Source organism: Sceloporus undulatus, chromosome 4 (genome assembly GCF_019175285.1).
Source record: "Sceloporus undulatus isolate JIND9_A2432 ecotype Alabama chromosome 4, SceUnd_v1.1, whole genome shotgun sequence".
In the NCBI taxonomy this organism is placed as follows: domain Eukaryota; kingdom Metazoa; phylum Chordata; class Lepidosauria; order Squamata; family Phrynosomatidae; genus Sceloporus; species Sceloporus undulatus.
In genome coordinates this window covers 225,317,014-225,339,987 of record NC_056525.1, presented here as the reverse complement: position 1 = coordinate 225,339,987, position 22,974 = coordinate 225,317,014, and the positions used below count along the sequence as shown (strand labels likewise).

At 38.1% G+C, this 22,974-nt stretch overlaps 1 protein-coding gene across 1 annotated transcript in view; it reads right to left on the bottom strand.

The window, feature by feature from the left end:
- OXR1 (oxidation resistance 1) overlaps positions 1-22,974 on the bottom strand; it is a 268,660-nt gene that overhangs the window by 26,981 nt on the left and 218,705 nt on the right. The window contains 2 exon segments of the mRNA XM_042462436.1: positions 15,951-16,110; positions 19,545-19,710. Of these exon segments, the coding sequence (XP_042318370.1) occupies positions 15,951-16,110; positions 19,545-19,710 (326 nt within the window).

Genomic DNA, 22,974 nt, shown 5'->3' with positions numbered 1-22,974 from the left:
CCCGTATCTCACCAAATATTCAGTCAAAATCCGTGAAAAGTCCCTGTAATGTTAATATGGCAATAAAACATAGCCCTAATTGAATAAAAATAATTGAAACTTATTTCAACTCTCAAAATTACCATTAAAACCAACCACCAAAATCATACCAAAGGCTCTGAAAAGTACCCATTTTGGTGTGAAAGTCACCAGATTGGCAACAGGCCAGGAGTCAAGGAGGAAACCGTGCAGGGATGCCCCCTAGTGGTGAAAAACCGGGAATGTGCCGCTGGCAGGAGGGTTATGGCAACCCTACCTAAAAGCTAAATATGTCTTTTCATCTTGAATAGAAGAAACTGAAACTTTGGAAAATAGATAAAAGTCTGGAACACCAATGAACCACAGGTTCATTGCCTCCATCTATACTTTGCCTGCATATTTGTAAATGAAAATTGTAGCTGCATTTTCATTTTAAATCCGTGTAAGCCACTTTGAATCCCATGTTGCAACAAAGGCAAGGTATTAAATAAATAAATGCACACATAAGTGCATAAATATGACAAAATTATCCAAGAGATCCCTCCTCCAAAGGAAGCTGAACTCACGTAGTCCTGCTCTTGGAAATTCTCACCATCTGAAGCAGCAGGGATTATCTAACATTATAAAAATGCACTCTAGTATGGAGCAATAACTGTTGAAACAGGCATTTAAGGCTATACCATTACAGTGGACCTGCCACATCTACAGGCTAGCTATCTGCAGATTGGAGTGTCTGCAGCTACCCATGCTCCATATTATTCAATGATGGTGTGTGCTCATGGATGCAGGCACGTCACCACCCATTGAATAATATGGGGTTTGAACATCTGTATTTTTTTCTATCCACGGGGCCCCTGTAACTGAGAATCCCCACAGATGAGAAAGATCTACAATATTAAAAGTGATCAAATTATATGTCTGTTTTTACTTCTTGGATATGTTTATCAAGTTTTTGAATTTCATATTCAGCCATGCCACTCAAAACAATAAAATCTGTGTCCAGTATACCTTATGAAACAATTAACAATGATCGAGGTGGCAGTGGAAAAAGTTTTAGCAGACCTACAATGGAGTTAATATATAAAGTGTATATTAAAGTATATAAAATCTGCTTGTGCTTTTAAATGTTAACTGTTGTTTTTGTTTAAAACTGGTATTATTGATATTAGGAGATTGTAAGACTCTTGATTTGATACTAACTTAAAAAACAACAACATTTTCTCATTCACATGACCAGGTCACACAACACACCATGAATTAATGGCAAAATGTGCTGTCTGGGATCCACTTGCTTCTTCCTGACAGCCACACATAAATAAAGTATTTATTTATTTATTCATTCATTCATTCAATCTCCTTTGCTCTTACTTATACTCCTCCTATTCGCCATACTATTGAACGCCATTTTTGTGATCTTCAATCTGTCGACTCTAACCATCTTGGTCTGACCCTGGATTCATCTCTCTCTTCCCTAAATCTCGGGGATTCTGCTGATTCAGCAATGTCTTTATTTAACTCCACTCTTTCCTCAACTCTCGACCATTTTGCCCCTGTCTCTGCCCGCACTTCTTCCTCCAAGACTAGACCTCAGCCCTGGCTTACCCCCAACATTAAGTTTCTCCGGTCCTGCTCTAGAGCGGCCGAACGTCTTTGGAGAAAGTCCAAAGAGTGGGCTGATTTTATTCATTTCAAATTTGTTCTTTCTTCCTTCTCACGCGCCCTTTCTATGGCAATACAGAATTATTACAAATCATTGATCTCCGCCAATGAGAGGCGCTCGCAGCGTTTGTTCTCCACCTTCAACACTTTGCTTAAACCTCCCTCTCCTCCTGTCTCTTCATCATTCTCTCCTAATGACTTTGCTAATTATTTAATTAACTCTAAGATTTTCACTATTCGCTCTGAGATAGTTCCCCCCAATTCTTCTTCTGCTCTTCTGCTCTTAATCTTCTATCACCCTCACCTAACAAATTAGAAAATTTGTGTTTCCTCCTGCCTCTTTGGATGAACTCTCTACACTTCTGAATTCCTCCAAACCTGCAACCTGTTCTCTTGATCCAATTCCTACTCGTCTTCTAATCTCTATAGCTCCCTCCTTTCTGCCCTCGCTTCTCCATATCTTCAATCTCTCTCTCTCTACAGGCTCCTTCCCGTCGGACTTCAAACATGCTCTCATTTTCCCAATTCTGAAAAAACCTTCTCTTGACTCCTCCTCTCTGTCTAGCTATCGTCCAATTTCTCTTCTCCCCTTTCTTTCTAAGGTTTTGGAACGGGTTGTCTATTCACGCTGTCTTGAGTTTCTTGAAGCCAACTCCATCCTCGATCCCTTTCAGTCTGGTTTCCGCCCAAGGCATTCTACAGAGACAGCTCTCACTAAGATTTTGAATGACCTTTTACAGGCCAAGGCTAATGGCCTTTACTCTGTTCTCATCCTTCTTGATTTGTCTGCAGCCTTTGACACTGTTGATCACTTTCTCCTAATTGACATACTCTCTGACCTTGGGTTCTCAGACTCTGTTCTCGACTGGTTTAGATCTTACTTGTCTGGCAGATCTTTTGCAGTAGTTGCAGGGGGTCAGACTTCTTCTCCTGTTCCCTTATCTGTTGGAGTTCCCCAGGGCTCTGTTCTGGGTCCCCTTCTGTTTTCTCTCTACACACTGTCCTTAGGAAAACTCATTAGCTCTTTTGGCTTTTCCTACCACCTGTATGCCAATGACACCCAGCTGTATCTTTCCGCCCCCGACCTTTCTCCAAGGCTTGAACAGCAAGTCTCATCTTGCCTCACAGCTGTCTCGCAGTGGATGTGCTATCGGCGTTTGAAGCTCAACATGTCCAAGACGGAGCTTCTTGTCTTTCCTCCTAAGCCCACCCTTCAACACTCCTTTTCTGTCTCTGTGAACAACATTTCTATTCAAGCAGTCCAGCAAGCCCGCAGTCTTGGTTTTATCTTTGACTCTTCTCTGTCATGTATCCCTCAGATCCAGACCACAGCCAAGGCTTGTAGATTCTTCTTGTACAATATTGCCAAAATCCGACCATATCTCTCCGCCTCTACTGCCAAGATCCTGGTCCATGCCCTAGTGATCTCACGACTTGATTACTGTAATGTCCTCCTGGCTGGGCTTCCTCTTTCTCACCTCCGTCCTTTAATCTATGTTCAGCATTCAGCTGCACGCATTATCACTTCCACCCACCGCTCTGCCCACATCTGTGTTGGCATCCCTTCACTGGCTCCCCCTCCCTTTCCGTATTCAGTACAAGCTCCTGCTGTCGACGTTTAAAGTCCTCCATGGGCTGGTCCCTCCTTACTTATCAGACCTTCTTTCTTCTCACCTTCCCTCCAGGGCCCTCCGTTCTGGTAGTCAAGGTCTGCTGTCTCAGCCCAGGATTTCCTCTGTCCCATCCCGGATTCGCCCCTTTTCACTTGCTGCCCCCCACTCCTGGAACCTTCTTCCCCCACAAGGAAGAGCCATCATTTCTTTAACCAGCTTCAAAACCGAGTTGAAAACCATCCTGTTCAGAGTAGCCTTCCCAGGCATTGCATAATTGTCGCTTGCTATTTGGTGTTCTTTTGTTGTTTGTTTATCAAACCATTTCCTGTATTGCTATGTACTGTATATGCATTATCCTACTTGAGAGTATGTATTTTCCCTGGAAAATGATTAACCATCCATTAAGAACCCAAGCCCTCCCTCCAGTCCATCTGCCTTGGTCCAGGCCTTGGAGGTAGAGATGAACTGCTGGACCTCTTACCCTTTCCCTCCACCACTCTCTTCTCCTTCTGTGTCATGTCTTTTTAAATTGTAAGCCCGAGGGCAGGGAACCGTCTAACTAAAAAGATTGTATGTACAGCGCTGTGTAAATTTACAGCACTTCATAAATAAAGGTTAATAATAATAATAATAAAGTAAGAGGTAAGTTGTTGTACTCTCTCCTTATTTCCTCTAATGTTTGCTTCCCTTTCGCCTTAAACATCTGTACTGATCTTAGGACAAAGATGTGTATAGACTACTGTATACATAATATATCTCCTTCTTTCTCTACCAATCTCTAGGCTGATGACATCTCACTAATCTAGGGAAGATCACATAATTAAAAAATAAAACAAAATTACAAAAGCAAGGCTAACTGGATAGATAATTGAACTAGAGCTTGAGATCCTAACCTCCTGTATGAATAAAGGTCTCTACTTTCCTTCAAATTAGTTATACATTCCTAAGTTACTACTGCAATGTAATGTAGGTGTACATTAACTCATGTTAATGCAATTATAATGTAAGCTAGCAATACTTTTCATACTGGAGAAAGGAAATTAATCACAAGTAACTAGCTATATAGAACTAGTTACTAACAAGCTCGAATGTTTATGATGGAATATGATCGTTTAACTATAACTAGGAAAGAAATCTTGTGACAGCATTATTATAAATTGTTTTACCTGGTTATAATATGTTTTGCATGATAAATGGTCTAAAATTATTTTTAGTCTTTCAAAATTACTGTTATTCTTTTTAGCTCTTTTAAACAGACTTTTTAAAATGCCCTGGGATATAAAGTGGCTATGAATATTTCAATTAATAAATAAAAAAAGTAACAGCATAGCCCTGCTGAGAAAAGGTGAATCAATGCTCGGAAAGAAACTAGAGAAGACACTGACAATATACAGTAGTAACATTTTGATTCAAATCTATGGTGGCACCCACACCAAACATGGTGTACAGTTCTGATTACGGTACTTCAAAAAGGACCACACCATGCTTCTATATCTACTCAAGCAACAGTGATACAGAAACTAGCAACATCACCCATAACATTAAATCCCACTTCTTATCTTATATTTTAATGAATGCCATCATGTATATATGTGCCTTCAAGTTGCTTATCCACTTATGGTGATCCCATGGATTTTACAGCATTTTCTTAAGCAAGGAATACTCAAGAAATGCTTTTGCCAGTTCCTTCCTTTGAAATACAGCCTATAGCGTCTGGTTTTTGTTGGTGGTCTCTCATTCAAGTACTAAGCAGGGATGACCATGTTTAATTCCCAATATCGGATGGGCTCTGGTACCTTTATGGTATTTAGGCCATGGTGTTTTTATGGTTTTTACTCTGTATGTATTTACTCTTCTACATGGGTCAAAGCATACCAGTCTCCATGCAAAAGAATACATGGAGAAAAATAAAAATAAATCAGAAAGGACAATATTAAAAAAGCAATGGATGACCCTTCTCTTCAAACACTCATTCAATGAACCTTATAGTGATCTCTATTCAACTTCTAGTTTATCAAGAAGACTTCTCTTCATCAAGAACTTTATCACAGTCTCAATCAAAATAAGTTTTAAAAAAAATAACCTACACTGAGGGTGCATCTACACTGTAAAAAATACCACTCTTAAGTGCTTCATCCTATAGAATCCTGGGATTTATAATTTTACAAGTTCTTTAGCATTCTCTGCCAAAGAGTGTTGGTACTCATAAAATTACAAATCCCAGGATCCTATAGAATGGAGCCATGACAGTTAGTGGTGTCTGCATGCATTACTTCCACAGTGCAGATGCATCCTATATCATGATAAAGAGTTTAACTGCAGCTAAGACTTCCTTAAGAAGTGATAGCCTTAAGAGATGCCAAGGGCTTGTGGGACATGTAATCTGCTTATAAACTATCTACTCAACAAGTGAAAAATATCCAAATCAATGAAGACAGAAAGAAGCACCTCATTTTAAGAGCTACCCGTTTTAAAAACAGCATCACTAGAATACTGTTGTTTCATTTACTTTCTGAATTAATCTAACCTACTGTTGGAAAGAAAAAATATTTACAGAAACCCTATATGGGGCTACTAGTCTCCCACTTAAAAGAATGGTGGTGGAAGAGCCTTAAACTCACTCTATTCACTTGTCAGCAAACACAACATTATACTGTACGTTTCAGGTCAGCATATTCTTATGATTACCACATAAATATATCCAATAGCTAATGGAATAATTCTGTTTCTTTACTACCATTGGCTCTAGATATTGAGAAATATTGGAGCTATGTAAAGTATACTTGTCAACATAATTATACTCACAACTGTGCTTACTCTTCATTGTTCTAACTTTTATCTTTCGTGCTCTGAAACAACTGAACCAGTTGCTCACATTTTACACACTCCAGAAACACAATTTAGATCCAATGGAATAACAAAGCCAGTATTATCGATTTTATAGCATCAGAGAGGAGAATGACAAGAATAGGCCTTAATTTGCTACAAGGAGTAGAAGGCTCAGTGCTTGAACTATCACTATATGACAAAGTGTTCTGTAACAATGGGTAACATCCTCCCACAGAAAGAGGTGCAAAGCAATGAGTTCTCTATTTGCTTTCAAACTTTTTTTTACAGGCAAACTTTTAAACAATACCATTCATTTCCATTTCCATTGTTACAGCATGTCTAGTCCTTAAAAATGAGCACCAAATGCAAATAAAGGTGCTTGAAATATGTAAAAATATATCATCATCATTTTCTTTCCTATATGGAAAACTGAGGAAATTTCCAAACTGACCTGAATTACCTGTAATACCAAATTACAAATGTTATCTTCTGTTCAACAAAATTAGAATCTGTTGATAAAGTTTCAGATTCTATGATTCTTAGTTTGGGTATCCCAAGTCACCAGTGTGAAAATAAAAATACAATGGGTCCTCGCTATCCACTGGGGTTTGGTTCCAGGACCCCCTGTGGATACCCAAATCTATGGGTGCTCAAATACAATTAATTACAGTGGCATAGTGTCCCCTATATAAAATGGCAAAATCAAGGTTAGCTTTGTGTGTGTGTGTGTGTACACACACACACACACACACACACATATACATACAGAGAGAGAGAGAGAGAGAGAGAGAGAGAGAGAGAGAGAGTGTCAAACTGTGGATGTTTGAATCTGTGGATAAAGAATCCATGGATATGGAAGCTGATTGTACAACCCTCCTTAACTATAGAGACACTGGTTTATACAACATACAAGAAGACGCATAACGGTGCCATTCACATTACAAAAGCTACAAACATGAAAATGCATCGATACTGATACTGTGAAGTTGGTAACACAAATGACCCTCTCATATATTCTATATGCACTTAAGAATGGATTGCTAATAACACAACTGGATCAAAGGATCCAGGTTCCACAGTGGCTGAGGGCTTCTCACTGCTGCTGGCAACACATGGGATACACAAGCTACCTGTGTTGTAATGCTGTAAAGAAACAATCTTAGGAAGAGGGGATGCTCACACATCTGCCTCCTGAAGATTTTGTAGCATGGCCCTGTTTTCCAGTTGCAGTGTGAGTGAAGAGGCAAATGGGGCCACCAGGCCAGCTAGTCACAGGCTTCCTGGAACACTCAAACCAGACCTTCCACTAGCTTATGAAGAACCAATTGTGGCCCCAGGGAGGACTCCTCTTGATCTGGCAACACTGCAAAGTCTGATCTGCCAGAGTTTGAATAGAGCCTAAGAATGGGACGGATGTCCCTCTTCCAAACTATTCCAGGACCTCATCCATCTCAACCCAGTCCTGTATGCAGTTGTTTGTCCTCCTCTTTTGGAAGTCACACAAGGGCATCCGTTAAGCCAAAAAAAGTCACATAGTGATCATCTCACATTTTTTCTATTACTGTATTCTTTTTAAGAAGCTGAACAACATTAACTACTTCCTATGCATTATTTTCAGGAATTTAAAATCAGGTAATATTAATGGAAGAGGCAGGGATGGAGCAGATGTGGCTATTCAGATGTTTTGCTGCAATTTCCATGAACATTCACTACAAGCTATGCAGTTAACAACACCTGCAGATCAGTGTCCCTCTGTCCTGCTCTAACGAAAGTCAATGTCTTATAATTCAATAGCCAGACTTCACCTTAGCATCTGGAAAATCATGGGAGATAAAAATTATTTTAGATTGATATTGTGTTTTATTGACACACACTCACTAAAATGCTCAAAAGTAGACAGTTTACTATATAAAACTCCCTAAAATACACTACTTAAAAACATCCAAAATTATATTCAAAGCATATGGCACAGTTCAGCCTTTCAATAAAAACAGTACAATCCAGATTTACAGTATATTTGCACAGTAACAACTGTGTACCACCTAATTTTACAAAATAATCAGAGAAAAGTACTGTTTGTACAGCATCATCAGCATCATACAAGTGACAACCAAAACAGCAATAAAAATATTTTTCAGAGGAATTACCAGGGTATATTTATTTTTCACCGAGTGGTGTTTCCTTCCTTTCTTGCCATACCAGAAACGAATCATTTCCTCCAGAAAAAAGCAGTTAAATCAATTTTAGCTTTACATGAGGATTTCCCCACGACATTCTCTCTACCTGCTTCCAATCCCAAACACAGCAGAACCTTGCTAAGAGATGGAGTAACTTGCTAGTTGTAGACTTGACTGACAGGATAAACAGCTAATCACTGAAATGTATGTCCTCATTGGGGTGTGTCTTGTTCAGTGAATGAACAACAGAAAGGTTTCTATATTCAAGGGAGGTTGCAGTGCACTAGTGTTTTAAAAAGCAAGATTGCTTAAAGAGACAGAACACTCCTTGGTTAAAATCTAATGAGAAATATGAGTAAACAAAAATAGTTTTCTGTTTCTCCCAAAAAGGTCTTAACTTTTCTTAGATTACTAATCCATAATTAAACATATCCAGTGAGCCTTGGGTTGTTGTGGGTTTGGGGTTTGGGTTTTTTTGTAATTAACAAATGCTAATACACTACAATACCACTTGCAATGCAGCATGATGATGAGGATGTTCATGATGATGATGATGATGTAATTTACCCAGAAGAAGTCTCATACATTGCTGTTTAGCTTTACCTTCACTTTGGCAGGAAAGCACAGAATTATATAAGCTTTCTTAGTCCAGAAGCCTGAAAGGCACCTGAATAACTGAGAAAAATATAAAAAAGAAAAAGGAGTTCTACTAAGCAGGAGAAATGTGGACTCAGTATCATGGGACAAAAAACATTGTTTTAAAGATAGAAAATAGAGACCATTTCAAAAGAGAAAAAATTCTTGGGCACCTGAGACTAAAAGTAAAATATTCTGTAGATATTTTTGCACATTAGCAGGCAAGACATTGTAACAAATATGCCTTCTATCACACAGATAGCCTGCATACTGGTTATTCTTTTTTGCCCACATTAAAAACTTGCTGGTTATCTTATGCTTCACAAAGCCAAGAAAATTGAAAGCTAAGGCTAATGCCTTAACATTATCAGTAATGATGTTATGCAATGCTAAATTATCAAGAATTCACTTTGAGATTTTTTATAATTGGAAGCAGCATCAAATATACAGTAATTAGGAGACACAAGTCATTTGCAGCAACTTAAAAGCAGCAATACCTCATCACCTGCTTGCCAGTTACTGATGTAAGCAACGAACAAGCATGGATCATCTCATTGAAAGATTGTCCTAGCAATAAAGGACCTCATAAGGTATAGAGCAAGATGCTTCATGAGATAACAGATGACCTGAACAACATGAAGTTGTCCCAAGCACTCTGTCTTCCTCATTTGAATTTGAACCTGAAAGTCTAAGAAAAATATCAGAGAGCACGGAAGGCAAGTTGCAGGCAAGCATAATTTGTAATACTGCACACATCACTGTTGATCATCTTTTAAAGGACCAACCTGAGCTTCCACTGTCCTAAGCTCTGTGGACCTTAAGCCAATGTAACATAGCTTTATCTCTGGTCTAAAGCTGGTAGATTTTTTGATTTTTCAATTTACCTGGTTTCTGAATATGAAATTTATTTTATACTATTCTGTATGAAGCAAAACTCCAATTTTAACCCTCTCCCACAAGATAATAAACTGAAGAATATTTTAAGCCTTTACTGGTGGAACCTTTCCATCAACTATGAGGCAAAACAGACCGCCCCAAAGAGGCAGCTTCAAGCCGACTGTTTTGTCCCAAGAGCAATACTATGGACTTTGGGTGTAGTAAGGCCTCTGGCTCTCGGGAACACAGCCAGAACAAAAGACTTGTCCACAAATTTCTTAAGTTTCCAAAAACTTTACAGGTTATAAACACAAAACATGAAACTGATCTCCTTTTTCTCCATAGTCCTTCCTAAATACTTTGCTCTCTCTTCTTGGTGGGTTTTATCTTTCTTCTTCTGAGGATTTCTCTTTCTTCTTTGTGGACTTATCTCTGTCAAAGGAAAATACTCTCTCCAGGTCTGACGGCTGAAATCTTACTACACAACTGAAACTTAGCTAGAGGGAGACAGTATAAGACCCTGGGATTTCCCACAATCCTTGTCTTTCTTAAAGCTGTAGATCTCTATTTCCCCTCCTAAACTGATACATAGAAAGCCTAATATAATCTCAACTACATATATGTCTCAAGAGCATCAAAGATGCTCTGGAGGCATGACACTGACCCTTCCGAAGACAGATGGAGTTGTGGCAACCACACACTGCAGCCTCAATTTGTCTTCAACCTGGCCAAAAATAGAGTGGCAAAGAGACACTCCTTTTCGGCTGCCAGAAAGCTCTCTGGAAGAGGTGGAGCCCAAAGATTGTATATATGCCAGCTAGTATTTGCTACTGCATCTGCTGCTGCCCTACCCCATATTATTGATATGTACTTCATCATCCATTTTTTGCTATCTGCACTTAGTCCTGGAACCAAACACCCATGGATACCCAGGGCCCACTGTAACTTTGACTATTAGGTGCTGTGTAAATTTACAGTGCTTTATAAATACAGGTTAATAATAATAATAATAATAATAATAATAATAATAATAATAATAACAGTGTTCTGTAACATGTAGTGAAAAATTCATGTTGATAAATGGCAATTAAAGGATAATATTCCTCCAAATCTTCGTTTACTTGTTAGTGCTAACTTCTGTGACTGCATGTCTTTAGATAGCTAGTAACAAAAGAGGATACTGTACATTTAAAAGTATTGTTTAATGGCTGTAAACACTTGTCAGAAATATAGAGAGACACAGTGCATTCATGTCATTCTGAGAGTCTAAAAGTATGGGATAGGTGCCACATTTAAACAAAATGTCTTTGTCAGATTATAAATAAAAGGCACACATCACTGTCTCACTGTTTAAAGTCAGTATTTACAAAATCAAAGTTGTTTTTACAAACAAACATACAAACCTGAAAACCTTGAAGTTTTTTTATATGTTTAATAAGTTTCATATTATTATAATATGAAACCCAGGTAGATATGTGAATAGGTATCAGACATTATATATTATAATTTGAAGCCCAGATAGATATGTGAAAGTGTCTTTATATACTTTGATCCAAAACATACTGCAGAAATAATTTAGTTGCAGACTGTTTTAAATGCCCTGACTCAATGCTAGGGAATCCTGGGAACTGTAATTTTGTGAGACATTGAGCCTTCTTTGTCAGTACCACAATAAACTACAATTCCCAGAATTCTCTAGCACTGAGCCAGGACAATTAAAGAGGTCTTGAACTGGATTATGTCTGCAGTGTATTTTGGACCTCTGTTGCAAAAACTAATTCAGGATTAGAAATACAGTACTAATTTTTAAAAATTGTAAGACCTCTTAAAAGAATTTAACATTCCATTGAATCAAAGTAATGTAGCAACAATTTTAAAAAGTCACTTTTGGCAAAGTTCTGATAAGGACAAAACTTGATCCTCTAAAATATAGGGAAGATATTTTTAAATACTAGCTGAAACACCAGGGTGGTGATGATATTGACAAAGATGAGGATGCTTCAAACAGTAAGTATTCAAGAGCGATGGAAATGAAATTATAGCTTTAGCATATATACATTATATGAGTATTTATCACCACAGCATGTTAATAAGCCTTTGTTTTTTTTAAAAACTTTTAAGTAGCACACCAAGGAAAAGCAGAGATACACCAAGCTGACAATTATGACAACTTATTTTTAAAGTTTATACAAAGCTTGCCTGCTTTTTAAATGTCAACAAAGTCCCTAAAGATATAAATAAGGCACAAAAGGACATACACAACACAAGTTACTATGCTCATTCAAAAATTCTAGCTTTTAGAAAGATCTTTCACACTTCACTTTGTTTTTCCAATCTTAGCAGATCCAAACTTGTCAAAATATATTTTGACCTTGGTTCTGTTTAACATTGCAAAACTTTGCCTGTTATGTCTGAGTAGTCTAATTTTCATAGCGCTGAGAAACGTGAAGAGGCTTATTCAGAAAATAAAACAAGACAACCAGACGCATACTTAAAGACAAATGTGTTGGCAGCTAACACATAGCTAGATGGTTAAAACCAATCAATATTGTTCCACTGATTTACTTACTAATACAAAATATTCTCAAATGTGATTTAAAAGGAAGCTTACCACATTAAGAATAATGGTTCAAAGAGTGTTTACCAACTGATGTTAACCCAAATATTGGAAAGTATCCAAATGCTAATGTTGTTAAGCTTCACTGTTTGCATAAATACATTCTATTGTTTTTTTCTAAGCAGCTTATTAAAGGATCTCATCACAGAGGGCATGTTTTAAATGAAAGCTACTGCAAATTCCTGGTAAATGTTGGAGTTAACAAAGTTAGTACCATCAGAGAATGGTCTTTGGAATTGGAAAATTCGCCCTACAAAGCTGTAATGTGGACACACAAGAGTTGTTCAATGTTTGAAAAAGAGGAAGTCTTTGATTCTGGTGGCACAGTGGTTAAATGCCACTATTGCAGCCACTTACTCACAAACCATAAAGTTGCGAGTTTAATCCCATCCAGGGGCTCAGGGTCAACTCAGCCTGGCATCCTTCTGAGATCGCTAAAATGAGTACCCAGCTTGATGAGGGCAATTAGTTTACAGTTGTAAACCACTTTGAAACTGTTCAGTGCGATATGAAGCTGTATATAAATGAAGCTCCTATTGCTATTTCTATAACTGATAATTCATAGTATCTGTCATAATATCCCTTATATTATACAAATGGCAGATCACAGTAATCTGCACGGGAAAGGATGCTTCAATCAAATTTGTAACTGCAGAAGTGTTATTTGTCCTTATCCCCATGTACCATTCTTTTCTTTGGTTTAAGAATTTACAATATGAAATCCAGGTAAACTTGTTTATACTTTAGTCTGAGCAGTGTCATTTTTTAAAATTGCACACCTGATCAGCATGCACATAAAAATTAGTATTTGGCTACAGAATTACTGTCCTACACACTGCAGTAGACACTGTAGCTCAATTTAAAAAAAACCTACTAGGACATGTTTGTGCATTTTTATTTGGATGAGCTTTTTCTACGGAAAGCAGGCATGGAGATTGCAGACTGACACAGTCAAAATAGAAAGTGATTACAAAACTTAAAAAAGAATTCTAATGCAATGCATTAACTGTTGGTTTGTATCACTGAAAATGAATTTGGCCATCACACTGAAAGGGCTTCCCCACCTTTGAATCATTCAACACAGGATATAACAATGCTATTTTGGATCAAAGAGAGGATTTCAGATCGTATTCTTTCATATGCCTAAACCACTGTGTCCTTGAATTTTTAATGATGATCACTGCAGTCCACACCACAGATTATAAACTGAGGTTTTGACCTTTACAGGCAAAATAAAGGAAACTGGTATTTTGCAGCAATCTTCACTCTCATGAATGATTTAATGCCCATACCCCAAGAGTATATAAATATACCTGCAATATGGTAAGTATTTTTTAAAAAAAGAATTAAAGTTTGAAAATTTGAATTAAGAATGCTATGCTGTTTGTTTTTACAATCTTACATTATGCCATAAATCCTACATTATAATAATCTATTTCCACAGACACACCAAATTAATAGCGTTTCATATTTTTTGTATCAACTTCAAAGGATTTTTAATTTTGAAAAATACAGCAGATTCTGATGCAAATCCAACCATACACACACAGTTACATTCCAAATCAAGATGACTAACTGGTACATCTATGACATTCATCTTAGTACAATCACTGAAATATGAAACAACCTGTACATACAAGTCTTCACAAACATAACTCAGATGTATAAACCACAAAATATTATCCAGTATACAAGAAAATATGCTTAGGACACAAACACACAATTAATTTGTTAAGATTTATGCAGCATCATAAATTCCTTGCATGACATCAGAAACATAGCTCAGGGAACATTTATTGCGGTTTGCAACCTTTGCCTCTACCTGCCAAGGCTTTCTCTTTCCTCCTTCCCCACAAGAACCCTCTCATGAAAAGGCCTGCTACTGAAACAGGTGAGACTGGGTGGTAGTGAGGAAGGAAAAGGCAAGCATTTGGAGAACAGAAAAACGTATTTTATTTGGGAACTAGTTTTGTGCCAGGGGAGGGTAAGAAAAAAGGCTACTCATGAGCTGTGCTTTGCTTTTCAGTGTTCTTGGCCACTGCTATTTTGTTTGCCAACATTTTCTGGCCACCACCTCAGCCAACTTCTTTTGCGGCGGCACAGAAGCCAAGTTCTTGTGTACCTGCCTGTTCCATGAAGGCTTTATCAGTTTATATGCTGCAGCAAAATATGTAAATAAATTACTGTAACACTTTCTGACCATGGGCAACTGAAAATGCAGAAAGCGAACCCATGGATAAATGGGTCTTATTGTATTTTCCTGTTGCATATTTCTTATATTGATACACAATAAGCAAAGTGTAACAGCATAAACTACATGTATATATCTCGTCTGCACAATAGTAAAGGCCCAGCGCTTTCTTTGATCAATAAATGTACAGAACAGAAGCCTGACAAAAGAGGAAAAGACAAAGGCAGAGGGAATGACTGAGGCAGAAATAGCTGCATGGGGAGCTCTAAGGTCTTCCTTAATTAACATGTGGGGCCTGTACACATGGGCCAAAAGACCTGTATTCTCCATGACCTCCAGATGTCCTGTACACATGATCTAGACCACTATTGCTATGCTAGGATGGGCCGTCCAGATGCCAATCTAATGGCTTTGGACTGATTCTGACCCAAAGGGATCTTTTTGTAGGGTGAAAGGCCAAATGGTTGCCACCGAATTTCTTGAAAGCTCCGCAGCAACAGCTAGCCCACCACATAGCCCCACACTCCCCTTACCTGCTGCTGCCATTGCACACAGTCCTCCACACAGCCTGTGATGCTGGAGAAGGGCGCCTGGCCACATAGGTATAGCCGGGTACTCCATTTATGCACTTATGTGCCATGATGAGACCCTTCAAGGAAGACACGATGGTGATGGCAAGTAAGGGACAAGGGGTAGCAGCAGCTCTATGGAGGGTAGTGAGCACATGTATAAACACTTGCCTGTTACCCTGTTGGTCCAGGGACCAACCCAGGTTGGAACCAGGGGCAGGATACCACAGGCTTGGCCCATGGTAGCATCCCCATATGTTCAGGTACATGGTTACTGCACAAGAGAATCTGCTGTAGAAAGTTAGCAAATCACATGCTTAGTGCAATGATGAAGAACATATGGTTGTCTGTGCTGGCTAGGGCTGAAAAATAAACCTACAATTTCTGAATAGCTAAAATTTCTCTACTGTTTGTTTACTGCTTCAACTATTGATTTCAAGATTAAAGTGGGGTTTCCTGTTAAAAGTAATACAAATGGCATGTTACAAACACATATATGTAATAGCAGTCTGGCCCAGAACAGACCCTAAAAATGCAGGGAATGTTAAATGATGTCTATACTGGAGGAAGAGAGTAGAGTTGACAAAAATTAAGTAACTGAAATGGTTAAGAAGTATACAAATACATGGTGCAATAATTTAAATTTATTTCTCCATCGTCCTGCTTTTGGACCATTTCATGGACCATTTCTCCATAGTCCTGCTAAAGCGTTACAAACAGAAATCGTGTCTTCTAAAGTAATTGAAAATGTTTATGATCACTTACCTCCCACTCCTTAGCTGTTGCTTCATTAAATGAATCTTCACCAGCTTCAGATTCTATTTGTTTGACTACAATAAATCCAGGTTCTCTACTTGTTTCTCCAGTATCTTCTGCATAGATTTCTGGACTCCACTGAACAAAAAAGGAATATAGATGCTCAGTCCTTTAAGAGGAAGAAAGGAAAATTAATTAGTGACCTTTCAAATTTGTGAAGATCTAATTAAAATATATTTCAGGCCTACACATTTACACAGACATTTATTCATTCTTCTGTGACTATAAAGAAATGAAAAATACGCAGTACAGTTTTAAACACAATTCCTGATTGTCCATATAGAATTCAATCACACAAAAGAGGGATTATTAATACTGCTTAAAAAAACCTATCCTGTTCCCCATCTTTTTCTTATTCATCCCTAAATAAGACCAATGATGTTAAAACACTACTTTATAACTACTTAGAGCCTAATTAGGCAAGATATAATAGAAAGAAGTCTCACAACATCAAGGATCTAAGGAATGCTAACAATTTTTCTTCTCCTCATTGACAAACAGTGTGTTGATCCACTGAGATACTCTACTGAGAAAAAAAACTAACTGTAATGAGTTTTTCACATTTTGATGCTTTTGGGGGGGATGTTTGTACTAAGCTTGTCATTTTTGCAACTACGACACATATAAAGTTGTGTTTCTTTTAGCAAAAATATTTTCTTTGGAAAAAAAACCATTTTTGTGCCAACAAATATTTTTCAAAAAGAAAAGTCCATAGACACAGAAAAGCTCTTGTTATCTCTCCCAATTAAAGGGCAGGAGAGACTTGAAATTATTGATTCTCCCATGCTTATTCATGCTTGAACGGAATAAGCAATAAGATTTGCATCCTTCCTGGAGTATGTGTATGTATCTTCAAGTCACCTGTTTACTTTAGTGATCCTATAAATAAATATAAAGCCCATATTTGCCTATTTCAACAATGCATTGTTAATTTCCTTCTCACGTATTGTAGTTCTTAATGCTCTGTGAATCCTGTGTTCCTACAGAAAGTACTATTCAACTTTTTGTATGATAAGAAAAGCCCTGTTTAACAATACTTCTAAAACTGTATACCAACTCCTGGTCACTGTGCCTCAAAAAGGCACTGGGTCTTGTAAGACATGAAGAGAAGCAGAAGAAAGCAAATTAAAAAAAGCCTAAAACAGCTCTATGAGGAAAGTGCACCATTTTAGCTAATGGAGCTCACCCCTCTGTGAATAATTGAGACTGTGGACTTCAAACCCGTGAAAACAGAGGGGCGACTGTATAACAATGCATGGTGTAGAGGAATCAGAGAGGGGTTTTTTTACCATCTGTAGTACCAAAACTCTAAGTCATCCAAGGAAGCTGAATGATGGGATACTGAGGAGTTGTATGAAGCACCCTTTTATAATGTACAATTAAGCTATGGAACTTAGTAGAGCAATATGTATTGATGCCCATCAGTTTGAAACATTTTTAAAAGTGTAAGATAAAGTCATGGCAAGTGAAGTTATCCGTGATTATGTAGTACTTCCAGTATCAGAGACAACATGCAGTATGCCTTTGAATACCAGTTGCTGGTAAACATCCACTGGAGGATCACATTTTGTTACTGGACTGCCAATGGACTTCTCACATGCATCTGACTGGCTACTTTGGGGGCAAAACACTACTATGCTAGATGTGATTTGGTCTGATTTATCATAGGTTGGCTTATATGTCAGGGATGATGGGAGTTGTAGCTCTTCACCTCTGGCTCTAACTCACCACCTTGTTATGCAGCGGTGCTGACCAGCTTTGGTCAGTGGTTAATGCTTTTCTCCAAAGCAGCAGAGTTTCAGAGAATAGGCTGAAGACCCTGACAAACTCTCCAAGCCTTCTCACTCTTCTTCTTCAGAAGTCTCCAAACTTCTCCAGGATTCTGCTGGCTCTTGTATCTTCACTCAAGACACCAGACAACTCAGTAGTCTTATATAAAAGATCTACTTTATTCTACTATATACAAATACTCTATGCCCTCACAATCTCCAATATCTCCAAAACACTCCAACTATCCACAACTACCCACAAAATACATTGGCAAACATTGCAATTATTATAGCCATTGTTAATCACCACCCACTTAGCCAGTTTCCACCCAGTGGGCGTGTACACTCATTTTGATTGGTTCACATAGTTCAACCCATACTTAAGAATTTCATCATTTCACCTTGTACACTTAATGAATCTCAGGTGTTTCCAATTGTACATTCTACAATTCTGTCCTTGACATTCAAGACTTCTAAATTACATTAGCTTTTTCACCTATGTGGCTTCTTAATTGCTCTTGCTTAGTCATACATGTTTTATTTCTACTACTGTATGTCCCATGTTGCCTTTTCCTTAACATTATACAGTATTCTTGTGGATCATACCCAAGGTCTACCTAGTGACTGACACAGATATGCTATGAAGGCAAATGTTGCTATCCTGCTACTGATAATTCAGAGATATGATACTGTCAGAGCTGGTTTAGACAAAAAAAAAAATCATTATAGCCATTTTGACCATTAGACAATAATATAATTATCTTCCAAGTATTTATAAATCTCCTTTTTAAACCCATCTAAGTTGGGAGCCGCCAACACATCTTCAGAAGCAAATTCCACAGCTTTACTATGTCATATACAAATGAGCATTGCCTGTCTCAACTATCTTACTAACAAATTTAATCAGATGAAACTATTCCACATACTATTGCTGAGGGGAGCAGTTCCCCTCTCAACCCGCTTTCTCTAAACCATTAATTATTCTATGAATCTCTATTACAGTATGTCTTCTTTTATGAGCTTTCCCCCCAAAATTAAGTAAAACCACTTAAAACAGGGTAAATTTCTTTGTGGAAGAAAAACCTTGCTTCAATACATTTTTATATAGTATGTAGTATGGCCTCAGCCTAGAATTGTTGCAAACATTATGAGCCTGTCATTTTCTTTTGAGACACTGCCCATTCGCACCCAAGTCGTGTAGATTACATCCATTTTGTATCACCATCAAGACAATAGCTCACATCATGCAATCCTCAAAACAAACAAACAAACAAGAACACAATAATTATCTCATCCTGGAGGTAACTCCTGAGTTATACTCAGGAGTACAAAAATGTGTTAAACCAATACATCAGAAAGGGAATGTGCTCTCCACTGCCAGTGTGACAATATCAAAACTGGTAATTCTGAAGAGAAAAGCTTCATCTACATCTACATCTCTGTATGAACCAGAAACCCAGGCTTTTGGCTAAAGTGGAACCTTCTGAGCATAGAAAATGTTCTCCTGTTCATTACTCCTATTTTTCACACCATCAAAGTGAAGATGGGGGGCAAGGCCAGCACACTTCCTTTTCCTGTATTCCTTTAACCCCCTTTGCATGCTGAAAGCAAAATTCACCAGGGTTCTGGCTCACATGGAGACCCTTAAATAGATTAGTGCAATTAATGTCTTGCAGCAATGTCATTAACTTCTCAGCATGCTGAAAGAAATAAAAAGCAGTTTAAAAGTAGAAAAAAACACTCCTTTATTTACAAAGAAAATGGGCCATCTTACCTCTCCTGTGGCACAGCAAACCAGTATTCATGTTTCTTATCTCTCTGTGCATACTGTTGCATTGATGCACTTGCCTGTGATACAAATGTTTTTCGCATTGGCTTGCCAACTCTGAGACACAAAAACTTGTGTAACCGATGTCTCCTCTTCTCTTTCATTAGAGAACCTTTCATTAATTAAATATGATATTAAATGCCAGACTTTGCTTACAAGTTTGATTAACAAGATAACAAGTACCAAAGTATTAATTCTGCCTTATTTGACAGGACATTTAACAATGACATTGATATAATACTCTTGCATGTACACAGGAAAAAGTTCTGTATCATGTGATACTTAAAAGTAGTCTACATTCAGTCATCTCTTCTGCACTTTATCAGTTCCACTTTTTATTCAGCTCAGCGAAAAGGAATACATTGGGGTTTCTCTTTTTATCCTAGCAGCAATCCTAAACTTAAACTTAGATAGGACTTGGTATCTCTGACCTCTGCAGCTAGAAAGTGATTTAAACCTGGATTTTCTTGATTGCTACTTCATTTTTTTAAAGCTTAACTCATTAAATAGTATGACTCAGATTCATTAAGAGTCACACACACTTACTACAGTGCGCTCACGTCATACACAGATGCACTATATGCGGCTTTCAACATATGCTGAAAGCCACGCGGGAGCACGTGGGGCGGCATGTCCCATTTAGATTAATGGGGCGCGCGCCTGTGGCGCACACACACCGCTGTCACATGCATGAGCCCCATTACTTTCAATGGGGCTCAAGCATACATGTTGGGTTTTTTTACATGGGGGTGGAGTGGGTGTCCAGAATGGATTCCCTGTGTAAAAAAAGGGCGCATTGTATTGCATTACTGATTTCAGTGGGACTTCCAAGTAAAATGCATAGGATTGCGATATAGTGCACCCGCATCATACGCGGACGCATTATACGTGCCTTTCAGCATACACTGAAAGCCACACAGGGTGCAAGGGGTAGCACATCCCATTTAGATAAATGGGGCGTGTGCCTGTGGCGCGCGCATGTTGCCGCTGCACGCACAAGCCCCATTGCTTTCAATGGGGCTCAAGCATACACGTTTATTTACGTGGGGGGGGGTCCAGAATGGATTCCCGCGTAAAAAAAGGGCGCACTGTACATGGCTACATAAACTTGCATGAACAAAAGCAGGTTCTGAATAATAAAAGCACCTTTTGGTTTCTCAGATAATACCCTATAGGTCAAATCAAGCTCCACGTTGAGAAATATTAAATCTTGTTTGGAGGCAACCATGTAAATCAGCATTTATCAAATGGTTTCTACTTTTTTGTTTTTAAAAAATCACGTATTTTGAATCAACCTAGAAATGGGACACCTTTAAAATTTGCAGTCAACTGAGTCAAGCAAATTTTGCTACTGTAAACCAAGGCCAAATGAATTACCTAATGGTGCTGGAACAGACCATCAAAGCCAAATCCATAGGCACTAAAGAGATCAAGCTGGCTACATCCAACATAAGTCAAAGCCAATGACATGGATGGTGACAGAGACCATGATGAGCAGTTGATATTTAACAAATGTATCCCTCCCGCATTGCTGTTGTTCTGCTATCAAGTGAAGATTTCTCTTTCCTACAGGTGTTCCATCATTTAGATCATTTTATTTACCAGTAACTAGTTTTCTGTTTTAGTGCTGTACTGCTTTTAATCTATGCTTTTAAGTCTATGTTAAGTGGTTAAATGCCTGTACTGCAGCCACTCACTTAAAACCATAAGGTTGCGAGTTCAATACCAGCAAAAGGGCTCAAGCTCAACTCAGGCTTGCATCCTTCGAAGGTCACTAAAATGAATAGCCAGACTGTTGGGGGCAATTAGCTTACAGTTGTAAACCGCTTAGACACTGCTAGTTCAGTATGAAGCGATATATCAATGAAGTTGTTTGTTGTTTGTTTTATATGGTTTTAATTCTATAAACAGTTTAATAATTTTTTAATCTTAACTTTATTTCTGTTTTTAGATATGTATGATATTAATTGTACCTTTTTTTTTACTAAGTCCCATTTGAGGAAAAAGCCAGACTATAAATAAAGCGATTGACTGAATGAATGATATCAGAAGAATTAAAGACTGAGAGCAAGGAACGAAACTGAGCAGCTCCATTTTTATAGCTCTGTTGAGTAAAGACAAAGCAACACTGTGCTTCCTTCCAAGACAAAGGGGGGCACTGACAATGTCTATCTGTTGCGGAGATGTCCTTGAGACAAGAGGAGACCTTCTTGAAGAGAGGTTTAGGGTCGCTTGGGAACATTTCAAAGGAAAACAGAGGGGGGAAAACAGGCAAGTCTGTGCTATGTCAAAAAAGGTTTTTAAAACATTTTCAAAGTAGCAATTGACAATTCTATTTCAAACTCGAATTACTTCCCTTGACAATGATGATGCAGTGACGGAAAGTCTGTCTGGGTATTCTGCATCTATTTTTTTTTAATGGACAAACAATGACTATTCATCATTAACAAAAATAAGGAATGTTATGGAAAGAGAAAACTTTGAAGTGAATGACTGAAACTAAATCAGGAAAATCTTCCAACCAGGTAAATCTACCAAGAGCTGCATATTAAGTGGTGGACAAATAGGGATGGAACTAAAATGGAGGGACATGAGCATTTTAAGAAGGGTGGAGTTTTCACTAAAGGATACTCCATTTGAGAAGGTTCTGAAAGTTGAGAACAAGTGTGAACTAAACAAAAAAATGAAAGAGAAGTAGGAATTTCAATTCCTTTAGACCAAGATGTTCCGAACAGGGTAGGACTACATATCCCATAGCTGTTCCTGTCACAAGCTCCTTAAAAGACATCCAGCACTGGGCTCTAATCTGAAAATTTCTACTGTCCACTGTGGAAGAAAGAAGAACATTGCAGATAGACCCAAACTTTCCAATCTATATAATGCTGTGGACAGCTGGGTAAAGAAACCCATGCCCTTCATCCCTAGAAGTTTGGCAAATGTACAGTGATGCTGAAAGTTTGTGTAAAGTATTCAAACAGACTGTATTTCTAGCTCTAGAAAAGCTACATGGAACTTGTCTGAAGAGGTTGGGAACCAAAAATAACATTGCCTTAGCCCCACTGCCTACACTTTGGACACTCAGCTCCAATCATCTTTAATGGGCAAATGTTATGAAATCTATTTCAATCAAACACAAAATCCAGATAACCATAGTTTACTTAAGTCACAGATAACATAGAGAATTTTGCTCAGGAGTGGGAAAAGTCTTCAGGAGCCCAAGTGAACTCCTCCCTCTTGCCAAAATTTGTTGAAATATTTCATGTTGTTTTTCATATTACTGAAAAAGCCCCCTCTACAATCCAAAAGCCATAGACAGTGATTTAATCATAGGGTACATGACCCAGTTTAGGTTGAAGGAGACTTTTCCTAAACTAGA